Genomic DNA, 12,201 nt, shown 5'->3' on the forward strand with positions numbered 1-12,201 from the left:
TCAAATCAAATCAAATCAAATCAAAACCCAATTTGTCAGTGACCAATAAAGATCGACGGTTGCTAATAAAGGCCCAATCAATGATTGGTGTGTGAAGGAAGCCTCAAGCCGCAGGTGGTCGCCACTTCTTCTTAATTTTAAAGTTTATGTTTTTTAATATCAAATCGAGTGTCTAAAGACATTAATATTGTTTTAAAAATATATCAATAAGAAAAATATTTGAATAGAGTCATCATCCTATATAGTATATACACACACTCCAGTGAGTCGGTGACAGTCCACGCATAAAAATTCACAAAAAAATATATATATATTTTTTATTGCTAAGAAAAAGAATTTGATACTACTTAAACGACATATTCTCTATTTTACCTTTCTCTGTTTTCAGAATATATATATATATAGATTGAAACGACATGATCATTAATCAAAAGATTAAAATATAAGATTTTTCTTAAAATGCCGTTCACTTTGCATTAAAAATTGACACAATCTTTAAAAAAAATATATAAATATTTATCTTCTGAAATGGTAACAAAAGTAATACTGCATATTAGTACCTCAAATAATAATAATAAAAATAAATAGAGTGAACCATCTCATGGTAGCGACTACTATTTTAGGGCTACTAGCAAGATCTGACAACTTGACAGTGGCTGATATAAAATTTGGTAGCTTAGTGGTGGCCACTAAAGCTCCCGAATCACTACAATTGTGATTGCCGCCGCTTTGGAGCAACATTTTTTTGTATTGTTTTTATTTTTGTTTTAATTTTTGTAAAACACTTCTCAAAATTGTAGCAAATCTATTTTCATTTGTTGACCCCACATGCAACGCTTATTTAAATGTGGCCTTCACCAAATTAATTCTTAATTTTTCATTTCTTAAAACTTTTTTCAAAATTCAAAATTATAAAATATTTCTCAAAACTTTATCAAACGGACCATAATTTTTTTAATTTTATATACCTAGTTGTTTGTGTACAAAAAGACGATGTTCTTATGTGCGATTAGAGCATTCTCGTATGCCTAGTCAAATGTTATTTTGACTAAGCCAGTATACTAAAAATTGAGCAAAATAACTGGCTTAACAATATGAAAAAATATTGGGTGAGATGTTATGGTGCTTACCAAATTTGATGAGCAATGTTCATTCACAAAATGTAAAAACAAAGCGTTTTGTTTTTTTAATTTCTAACATTCACTCTCATATCAATAAAGAGTAAATAAATTATTGAAAAATAATACTTAAATTGAATGGTAAAAATGATAGCTAATACAGAGAGCTAAATGTAGGTGTTATGAAAAATTGCATAACTATTTTTTTAGAAAAAATAACAAAATAAAATAAAGAGTATATTTTTTAGGCCAGTTGGTTTTGGCATGAAATGTTTGATGTTATAAAATTATTTCAACTAAAAACATTTTCCCATGTTTGGTTTGAACAAAAAATTATGTTATAAAATAAAGAGAATATAATGCATTTGGGAATGAGATTGAGATCCTATACAATTGCATATTCATATTTTTTGCAAATTGGGCATGCCAGTCTAATAGGATCCTTGTGGGGCGTACATTTTCAAGCAGGTGTTCGGACAACTCAAAATCTATTTGGGAAGGTAGGCCCCTAAAAGGCCATCTCACAATTACTTGCTTGAGGATGTGAGAGAGAAGTGATAAATGGATTATACAAACAAGAAGGGTAAATAATTTTATGCCTCATGAAAGCCATTTGTCTTGGTCAACTCAAAACTTTTTTAAGTTGACTAACATTTAACACTAAATAAAAAAAAAAAAAAAATTATGCCAAGATTAACCTTTGCTATGTCAATTTTATAGCGATCCTGGTTGTTCAAAACAAAGTAGCTAAATAGCTCATAATAGCTAAGTATTACCTATTTTGAGTCATTTTGTTTCCAACAATTGCTTTAAAATAAAATTTTTGTTACAATAAGCTTTCGCATTTAAAAGTTGATTGTAGCAATTTGAAGGTTTTTTATTATTTTATCTCTTTTCTCTCTCTCCCTCTCACTCTCCCTTCTTTTATTATTTTTTTCCTTAAAAATTAATAATCGAAGAAATTAGAGAGTAAAACAAATAATTAATTGAATTATATTTTTTTTTAAAAAAAGATAAAATTAAAAAACAAAAGTGTATTTTTAGATAATTAAATTGGACTAAATCCTCTCTATTTAATTTATTTGAAATAGATATGATTCATTTAATATTTTTTTTGAAGAGAACAATTTTATTATTATATATATATATATATATATTAACAAAAATATCCTCTAAAAATAACTAACGAAATCCTTCTCCAGATAAAATAGCTTGGCATTGCTGGAGATGCGAAGAGTTGAATGCGGGGAAACCGAGCAACGAGTGGACAAGTCCAAGGGTAGTGTTGGGTTTCACCACTCTCTAGTGACCTACTGGAGTCAAGAGTGCGGTCCTATCTGGTACCTGATGGCAGTTGGGGGGACCATGCACACTCAAGTCCTGAACAAGGGCACAGCCGCACAGGACTAACTGATTTGACCATCTATCTCAAATTCTTCAATTAAGGTAGGCTTAGGTAGCTTGGCTATTATCATAATTTGTCTTTCCTCCCCTGTTCAAATGCTATTATCAGAAATTGAGGATTAAAAAAAAAAAACTGACATTTTCATCTTGGAGATACCACGCTGCTGCTCCCCTCCTCCACATGCAAATCTAACGTCATTTGAACAACACGTCAGTCTCTTTTCAGTAATTAGACGGGCTTAAAAGATTAGTTTCAGTAACATGTCGGTCTCGACAGGCAAATCTAATTAAGATTTTAAACAGTACATCTTATAATTATCTTAAAAAATTTTTTTTTACCAAATTTAAGGATTAGAGTCTTCATGTTCACACAACATGGACTCCTATTAAAAAAATATCTGAACAGATATAGCTCTTATTACTATTCACTTTCATTCATTTCTAAACTCTCCTAGTAGCCGCAACATGAAAGACAAAATATAAGATATTTGAATTAATGATATCTGTTTTATAAATGTCATGTGTTTTGTCAAATGTGAAGGTAAGATTAGAGCTTTGCTTAGGGTATTTGGACAGATATAACTCTTATTACTATTCGCTTTCATTCCTTCTAAACTCTCATGGTAGCCGCAATCAAAAAGATAAAATATAAAAAATTCGAATTAGTGATATTTGTTTTATAAATGTCACCTATTTTGTCAAATGCAAGGATAAGATTATAGCTTTGCATAGGGTAGTAGCTTGTCAAATTTTAAAAATTCTCTTAAAATTAAAAGTTTTTATGGAATAAGTATTTTAAAATTATGCTTTTACCCTCTTAAAAAGTTTTAGTTTAATTTTGTCCATTGGTTACATTTTAGCGGTTACTGGTTAGCAGGATAAGTATTATATAAATTGTCACATTAATTTGTAATGTGGTAAATATTACAAGAATTATCACATGACAATCTATATTTTAATGTTAAATGATGTACTATCAAGTTAGTGTTTTTGCAACAAAAACTGTAATTATCAAACACCTTTTACAAAAACAAAAAATACTCTTAAAAAGCATTACCAAACGGGGACAAGGATCATCTCGTCTTCTCCATTTCAAACCAAATTAAAAGTTGGTAAATTAACAAATTACATAATACTATATTGTTTAAAAAATGCGAGGTTTATAAACAAATTTTATAAAAAAACTTTTTTCAACATGATGTGGCACATTATGATTGGATTCCTCAAAAATTAAATTTATCTTTTTTTCAATCATGTTGTACCATATTATGTTGTAAAAGTTTATTTATAAATTTTGTTTGTAAACTTAGCATTCATCATTATTTAAAGACGGGTCATTTCATAATTCTAACATTATGTAAAAGAGTAATACTAGAAATCATCTTTTTATCTTCTTAAAGCTGATGTCTTCAAAATTACCATTAAATCAAAATTCAAGTATGTTTCATTTAAAATTTAATGATAATTTTAAAAATCACGTTAATTTTAAAAAGATAAAAAAATAATGTCTAACATTACTTTGCGTAAAAACCCGTCAAAGTTTAATATCTGCATTAATATGACACAGATTGACAAGAAACAAGGCTGCCCTAATTCAATTCTCTGCATCAGTATTACTATATCTTACATCTTTACCATTTTTTACAGTAACCGCAATTACGTAGATGAATTGGGGACTTTAACACAGCACTGAATTATTCACTCTGTTAGGTCTCTCCAAAAGAAGCTCTTCTGCTGTGGAACTAGTACAGTGCTGGGCAATAGGGCTATATAAAACCGGACACGCGTACGGATAGGTGGTTCAGTTCCATTAACACTCTACTGTACCCAGGTTGCTGTCATTTTTAAAATGACTAAAATACCCACTCCCTCTCAAATCTCTCTGCACTTTCTCCAATTTTTTTTTTTTTTTTGGATCTGCGCTTTATAAATTTGAGGACCAACTGCTCCTTTTTTCTTTTCCGAGGAACACCCCCAAGCTTGTTCTGCATTTTTGTTCTTTCTCGTCTCCACTAACCGGAAGAGGCAAAGAGAGAAAGAACCACACGTCAAATTGTGATTTCCATCACTCTCTCTCTTACTAGAAAGGTAAAAAGAAAGCTCGATCGATTTTTCAATCTCACGCGCACACTTTGATCTTTTCCCGTCTTGATTATGTCATTCTTTTTCCGCTAATGTGCCTTAAACCCATCCCCTAATTAGCAATGTCGTTGACCCCTGTTTCCGACAAACATTAATAGTGTTTTTGATTGCTTCATTGCCCCGCTTTTTCTTATGAACTCTGTTTTTTCTGTTTTCCTTTTGATTGTCTCTGTTTTATTTTCTGTTACTGTATGTTATTCTTGTTCATCTAAGCCGAACGGTTACCCAAAACCCTCCCGATTCTTGGTCCTTTCTGTGGTGTATATTTCACTTCCAATTCATTGTTTCTGACACTCTAAAATATTCATATCCGGGTTTTGATCGATCGGCTTTCTTAGTTGTCGATTATGAAGTTTCTCCGCATCGAAGAAAGTCGAAAAGGTGAGCTTTTTGAAATGGGTTAATCGAGATTTGATTAAAGATCTAGAAAGAAAAAAAGCCATGGCTTTTGGTTCTCTAATCCTTCATCTTCCACTCTGTCTTCCTCTCTGTAAAGGGAAAAACTGGTGCTTCTAAAGAAAAGAAAAAATTTCTCTCCAAAAGGATGTACCTGGCCTCTTCTTTCTCGCATATAATATTAATATTTTTATTTTCTTTGATTTAATTTTTTTTTTTTTTTTCCTTTGTTGTTTCTCTCAGAAGCTGTCTCCGTTTACCCTCCAACTGGGTCTTTTAAATTGCCGTTGAATCCTCCATTTGACGCCAATAATATCGTCTAAATAACTATATATTTTGTTTTTTCTCAAAATAATAATGGAAAAAAAGTACCCCCTTGATGTTTGATTAATCACTCACTTCTTGGAGACTTTCGAGTATTCAACTTAATTTTTTTCATCGAAAATATCTTGCCGGATAGATTCGGATAAAGCTTACACTCTACTTTAAATTGCTTCCTCCACGTTTCAGAGGCTGTTTCCTGATTGGCGACTGTGATTGGACTCCGTTTCGATTTCGGTGATTTGACGGTGGAACAATGGGAGCTGAGCGCAGGAAGATCTCCAAGGTACGGAATTGATCTTTATATGTAATTTGTTCTCGGCCGATATATCGGCTTATTGAAAACCCATATCGTTTAATGTCGCAGTCTTCGTGGCCGAGAACTGTGGTGAGAAAATGGCTCAATATACAGAGCGGAGGGGACGAGTTTTACTCCGACTCTTACACTATAAAAGGTAAACATTTTCGGATTTAATTTTATATTTGGTATTAATTTTGAGTTTCGGTTTCGGATTAAGAAAGTTCTTGCTATTTCGGGACCAGAAAAACCTGATCGACGGCGGAGCTGCTCGGACCAGGACCGCTACATCGTCGTACCGGAAGATTTCTCAGGTATTTTACTGTGTATTGGCACTGTAGTTTCCCTTCCTACTGCTGCGGCCTTTTACCGTCTATTCGTTACGTACTGTGCTCTGTCCGAGCCGTCAGATCGACGGCTCCACTAATATGATTGGACATCGGGGAAAGGGGAATGAGTTTGGGATCATCGGGAACACTGGGCTCCCCCTTGATTCTAGTTGGGCCCCGTCTGGTTAGTTGGGAACGAGTAGTGGCTTCGTGCCACGTGGACGGTTGAATGGACGTGCGATGTTGTGTACTTTTTGTGTTTTTCTTCGATTTTGAATCTCAAACTTCGTTTTAATTTCTGGCCGGAAGGGTGGTTGGTGAAGGAAAATCCTGAGCCGGAAGCAACCGTCTCCGATACACATAATTTCAGGTAAATGAATATTATTATTATTATTATTATTATTGTCTATAAATTGTCGAAATTATTTCATACTTTTTCATGAATGGAATTTTATTATGTGAATATGAGAAAGGGATGACAGTGGCAAAGTTGGGATTATATAGGATGTTCGTGGGGACATGGAATGTCGGAGGGAAGACACCCCACGAGGGCTTGAACTTGAGAGATTGGCTGAGGTCCCCCACACCTGCTGACATCTACGTTATTGGGTAAATGATGCTTTCACTGTTTTTTCTTCTTCCTCATATTCCAAGATAAGACCACTTTTCTTGTTCTCTTCGCTTGTCTTTTTACTCTAATAAAGCAGCCTTTGTGGCCATGAATGGAAGCCTAAGCATTAATCGTACATGGTCACTTCGGTAGACTACGTGTTACTCAAGTAGTTATTAATAATGAGAGAGACACTGGCATAGAAAGTATTCATCAATTTTCTCACCTACTATAACTACTGTACATCACTTCGATGTCAATTTTCTACCAAAGAAAATTGGGCATCTCACCTGCCTCCGCCGTGGTTAGCACAAAGTCTAATCGAGCGAGTTTCTCCATTGACTAAGAGAATTATTCAATAGAGTTGGCTAGATGGATGTCGCCACAACTCATCACTAGTGTGCTCAGAGCAATTCTATAAGTCATCCTTCTATCCCCTTTTCATCATATATAGTCGTGGTCCTCACAACATTTGATACTTGAAAATTGATTTAATGTTGTGGGAACTACCCCACATAGGATTTGAGAGGATGAGGGGCGGATGAGGGGATGATTTATAGATTTACTTGTTTATGCACGACCAAAAGAGTAGTGGGTAGTAGTTTGGAAAATGGTGGTGTTTGATAACTTCCTTTTTTTTTTTTTTTTTTTTTTTGTATCGGTTGAAAAAATGTTTTGATGTGACATAAAGGTAAAAGTAGTTTTGATTGTTTTACCATAAAAGTTATTTGTTAAAACACTAACAAAAAAATTAAAACTCATTTCACTTTTATATCACAAAAAAAAAAAAAAAAACTAATGGTTAAGATGAGCTATTAAACACCACCAAAAATAGTTTTTAGTTTGTTGGAATGGAGTGTTTTGCGTTGAAATGTTTTTCCTTTTTAGGTAGAAAGGAAATAAGAGAGAAGGTGTTACCATAAGTGACTGTTTTATTTCTTGATCAAATTTTATTTTATTATTTTTTTTTTGCTTTTAGGTTCCAAGAAATCGTCCCTCTTAATGCGGGGAATGTGCTAGGCGCAGAGGACAACGGCCCAGCTGCCAAATGGCTTTCCTTGATTCGTGAAGCACTGAACAACAATGCCACCAGTGCAGAAGTTTCGCCGCAGGCGGATGATGGGAGCTTGAAACCAAGGCTCAGCTTCTCAGACTTGCTTTCATTAGAAGATGAACTTGGTAAAAAGGATTTCCAAAAATTGGTGGGTTCAAATTTGGGTTTGAGCTATAGTGATGAGTATTCGCCTACCAAATATTCCAAGTCTAGGGAGCAAGATAGTCCAACTCAGCCGCGTTACCGCCTGGCTGCAAGCAAGCAGATGGTCGGAATCTTCCTATGCGTGTGGGTTCGAGAGGACCTTTGCAAACACATTAGCAACTTGAAGGTGTCTTGTGTCGGCAGAGGCATTATGGGATATCTTGGGAATAAGGTTTGCTATTCAAAATCTTCTGAAATTGGCTTCTTTTCTGATAAATATAGGTTTGTTGTTTGACATTCTTAATCTTCATTTCTGTCGGTAATAGGGCTCGATATCGATCAGCATGACATTGTACCAGACAACATTCTGCTTTGTTTGCACCCACTTGACGTCTGGGGAGAAAGAAGGCGACGAGATCCGGCGAAATTCAGATGTTGCAGAAATTCTAAAGAAAACAAGGTTTCTGCATTCATCAAGAGGCCTTGAACAGTCACTTCCTCCTGATTCCATCTTGGAACATGAGTAAGTCAATTTCCATATATTTATTCTTTCCATGGACTCACAAGAATGCACGGTTGATGTTAACTATCTCACTGAAAGCATACAACTGCTAAATCATTGACTTTTCTTATCAAGAAGTTGCAGCCACACATTCTTATGGATAAAACAATCAATTTTCTTACTGGCCCCTCTGCTTTTTCTTCAATTCAGCAAGATTATTTGGCTCGGGGATTTAAATTACCGGCTCGCAGCTGGTTGTGGAGATATGCATGAGCTGCTAAAGAGGCATGATTGGCAGACACTTTTAGAGAAGGATCAGGTGAGTGAGTGATCTAAACTAAACTTGTGGCGCTTAACATAAAATGCTTTTGTTTTTGGATGCTGTTGTTTTCAACATTATGTTGCCAATCACATCACTATTGGATTGGAATTTACCCAAGAAGATCAACAATCTTCTCTATGAAAAAAGCCCTGCATTTATCCAATCTAATGTGTTGACTAAATTCTGTTGGCAGCTAAAGATGGAGCAGAGAGCTGGTCGAGTATTTAAAGGGTGGGTTGAAGGGAAGATATATTTTGCTCCAACTTACAAATACCTAACCAATTCTAACAATTATGTTGTCCAGTCCTCTAAATCCAAAGAGAAACGACGAACTCCTGCCTGGTAAATTTCCAAAATTTCATTAACAAATAACAAGATTTCTTAGATGAGTGTGAGTTGACTTATGCTGCTGTCATGTTGTATTCAAACGGCTTTCAAGCATTTCATTTTTTAGTGTTTATTATATCTGAATACGTCAACAGAAAGAAACTGAAACATGTGCAGTGCATCATTTGCTTCATTAATTTATTATGCAAGTGGGTGTGAGACAGAGATGGAGAGATTGAGAGATTTGAATATTATCTTACTGCCGTGTAAGATGCATACATTGACTCTGCTAGTTATCTGTTCTTGATTAAAAATATTACAGGCCTCAACCAAGTTGTCACTTTGTTTAATGTTTTTTGCCGCATGTTGTTATGTGAAGCAATCTGTCTGCATGTTATGTTTACTTATAATAATTTTCTTCCATCCAATCAAACAACTGATGTCCACCCTTCACGCTACTCTTCACATCCATTTCATAGTCACACCCATTTCATAGTAACTGACATGAAACACGACACGCAAGCAATTTGATTTGGGTTTTTTTTTTGGACAGGTGTGACAGGATTTTGTGGAAAGGGGAAGGGCTAAAGCAAATGTGGTATTTGAGAGGGGAGTCCAGATTCTCAGACCACAGACCCGTATATTCACTATTCTCAGTCCACGTGGACATTGCAAACAAGAACAAAGTGGTCGCCGCGGCCAAATCCTGCACAAATAAACCGTCGACGACAAACACTCCCTTGGCATCATCGACATGTGCTGTCAAAATCCAAGCCGAAGAAATTCTGCTGCTTACGCGGGCACAAAGCTGCTTAAAAACCGCCTCCTCCAGGTTTTGAGTCGGTCTGTAGTACTCTGACAGATTTGACAGAAAAAGCTCGAGCCACCGACGAGCATCTCACTGACACGGCCTGCGTCCACTGCATTTTAAACTGTTGGGGCCGGCGTGAATGGTGGGTGATGTTTCTTTCTCTTCCTTATCATTATAAAAGCACGTGGGTGTGGGGGGCATGCTCGTGGCAGTGCAAAATTTTGATACGTAGGTGAAAAGTTGTAAATAATATAATAGGAGTGAGGAAGATGATGATCAAATGAGAATCCGAGGAGTGTGTTTAAAGTCTATTTGGTTCTTTTGCAGAAGAATGGGGATTGGGGGGGTCCTTTATTCATTCATTTGTTTTTGTGGGGCGTGGGGAAGAGGAGGCAGATAGTGAGGGATAAATATAGATCAAACTAGAAGTGTACAGTAAAAAGATGACAAGTTTGTTGTCTGCAGTATTTTCCTAAATGATGAAATTTTGTATCTGTTATTCCAAATCTACTAACATGTGAATTGCTTTGTGTCTTATTGCTCTTATGACATTCCATTTTAATCGAGTGTCTCGGGCTCTCTTGTTCGGGTAAAAGAACCTTTTATTAGCCCTTTATTATTATTTCTAACTCTTCTTTAGGCACTATAGATGGTCATGCGGAACTATTTTGGGTTTTGTTTCGTTTATGGAACTTTGCCTTTTAATACAATCTCTTTTTGCTGTTTCGGTTCGTTTGATAGGTTAAATCATTTATTTAACCAATTTCCAACTGTTCTTAGGAAAACTATGCGGTCTTTGTTTTTTTATTTTCTTGTTATTCCATTTTTCCTTTCTCAACATTGAATAAAAAATAAAAATAAAAATAATTGGAAAAATAAAAAAATAAAAAAATTTAGGCACGGAATAACAAGGAACCAGGATCTTTCATTTGGCATGAAATTTTGGAAAAGACAAGCTTTTTTCAGGGAGTTTTTGCAGGCAGCATGAGCATGATAAAAGTATGGGCCTCCAATATGGGTCTCCAATCAATCTAGCATGGGCTTAAATCCCCAAAATACCAGCATCATTTAGTGGGCTAAATTCTTTATTTTCCGTCTTCAAGAGGTACCTCAATCAGTTAGGAACCACGCTTCATAAAGCGAAGGTCACTAAGTTTGAATCCCTCCTCTTGTGTAGACATGTAAAAAAATAATAAAAAATTGAGCAACAATGGTGGGCTAACATTTATCATAATGTCCTCAAGGATAGTTCAATTGGTTGGGTGTCATGCCTCACGAAACGAAGGTCACTAGTTTGAATCATTTTTCTCAACTTCTCTCCCTTCATGCGGACATGTCCAAAAAAAAAAAAAAAAAAATCTATGAAAATAAATTAGATTCTTGATAACCCTCTAGTTTTCTTCTCACAAGGGGATTTTGATTCTTGAAGATTTATAAGATTTCTAAAAATGATAAAGAGTATCTCCATTAGATGATTCTTACTGCTTAGAGATGAGCCCAAGTATACATGCTTAAAACCAATGAGATGACACTATGAAAGTCTATGATAAGATGACACATATCATCAATCAAACTTTTACCAATCTTGTTTACTAACTTAAATATTCTATTGACTATGAAAGGGATATGTTAGGTGTTCTCCTAGTGTTTCCTAATGTCCTCCTAATTTTAGGTGTATATTAGGATTATATTAGGTGTAGATTAAAAGTCAATAATAATAATAATAATATCAAATTCAACAATAATTTTAAAAGTCACATCACAGTTGGGAGGACACCAAGAGAACACTTAGCATTTTCCTTTTAAAAAAATAAAAAAGAAACTTCCTTTATTTCTCTCAATTTGTTTTAAAAAAATAATATCCACCTATGACGATAAGAACACTAGGAGAACATCAATAGTGTTAGCACCTAATATTTTCCACTGTGAAAAGCAAATTAAACTAAAACATAGGAAATCATTAGGTTATTTTTTACTAAACATTTTAAATAAGATGGACAATATGCTTCAAGTGGTCTTGTTCAAATACAATAAATCAAGGACATCAAATCATAATAAAATGATTAGTATCTTCCAAAGATCACTACTCTTCCTTGAAAATGATAGTTCATGATGTTAATATCGTACTTGTTGAAAAATTGTAAGTGTAATTGGGTACTAATAAAGGATCGGGATTTCTTATAATTAAGAATCCATAAATTCTCTCTGCCTCTTGTTGTTAGATAGGAGAATAGGAAAAGAAACAAAGTAGTAGCTCAAATAAAATAATGAAAAAATATTAAAGAGGTCTTTCAATGAAATCGCTTTTTAAGATTTAAATTTTATCAATTTACTCTATAAGATTAGAACCGTTATCGAATAGATCATCCTATGCACCTTTTATTTAATTTATAACGGCGTTGCCACGTCACTTCCAATCAAAA

General features: G+C 34.4%; 1 protein-coding gene across 3 annotated transcripts; it reads left to right on the plus strand.

Annotated features, from left to right (window-relative positions):
- The first annotated feature begins 4,473 nt into the window (after window positions 1–4,473).
- Window positions 4,474–10,420, plus strand: LOC132162599 (DNAse I-like superfamily protein). Of its 3 annotated transcripts, none has more exons than XM_059572870.2 (11): window positions 4,474–4,610; window positions 5,571–5,667; window positions 5,749–5,836; window positions 5,925–5,993; window positions 6,318–6,378; window positions 6,513–6,617; window positions 7,598–8,048; window positions 8,143–8,339; window positions 8,529–8,637; window positions 8,834–8,982; window positions 9,521–10,420. In XM_059572870.2, the coding sequence occupies exons 2-11, from the start codon at window positions 5,638–5,640 to the stop codon at window positions 9,804–9,806; spliced, it is 1,545 nt and encodes a 514-aa protein (XP_059428853.2). In that variant the 5' UTR covers window positions 4,474–4,610; window positions 5,571–5,637; the 3' UTR covers window positions 9,807–10,420. The 3 variants fall into 3 exon arrangements, with proteins under 3 accessions (XP_059428853.2, XP_059428854.2, XP_059428855.2); XM_059572871.2 differs by lacking the exon at window positions 4,474–4,610 and adding an exon at window positions 5,017–5,045; XM_059572872.2 differs by lacking the exons at window positions 4,474–4,610; window positions 5,571–5,667; window positions 5,749–5,836 and having other exon boundaries at window positions 5,979–5,993; window positions 6,482–6,617.
- Window positions 10,421–12,201: the final 1,781 nt, after the last annotated feature.

The sequence above is a fragment of the Corylus avellana genome, chromosome 10 (assembly GCF_965113065.1).
Source record: "Corylus avellana chromosome 10, dhCorAvel1.hap1.2, whole genome shotgun sequence".
Classification (NCBI taxonomy): domain Eukaryota; kingdom Viridiplantae; phylum Streptophyta; class Magnoliopsida; order Fagales; family Betulaceae; genus Corylus; species Corylus avellana.

Coding starts and splice junctions, on each gene's coding strand:
- LOC132162599 (XM_059572870.2), top strand. CDS start 5,638: ATGGGAGCTGAGCGCAGGAAGATCTCCAAG. Junction 5,668..5,748: donor AGCGCAGGAAGATCTCCAAG/GTACGGAATTGA, acceptor TTAATGTCGCAG/TCTTCGTGGCCGAGAACTGT. Junction 8,049..8,142: donor TGGGATATCTTGGGAATAAG/GTTTGCTATTCA, acceptor TGTCGGTAATAG/GGCTCGATATCGATCAGCAT.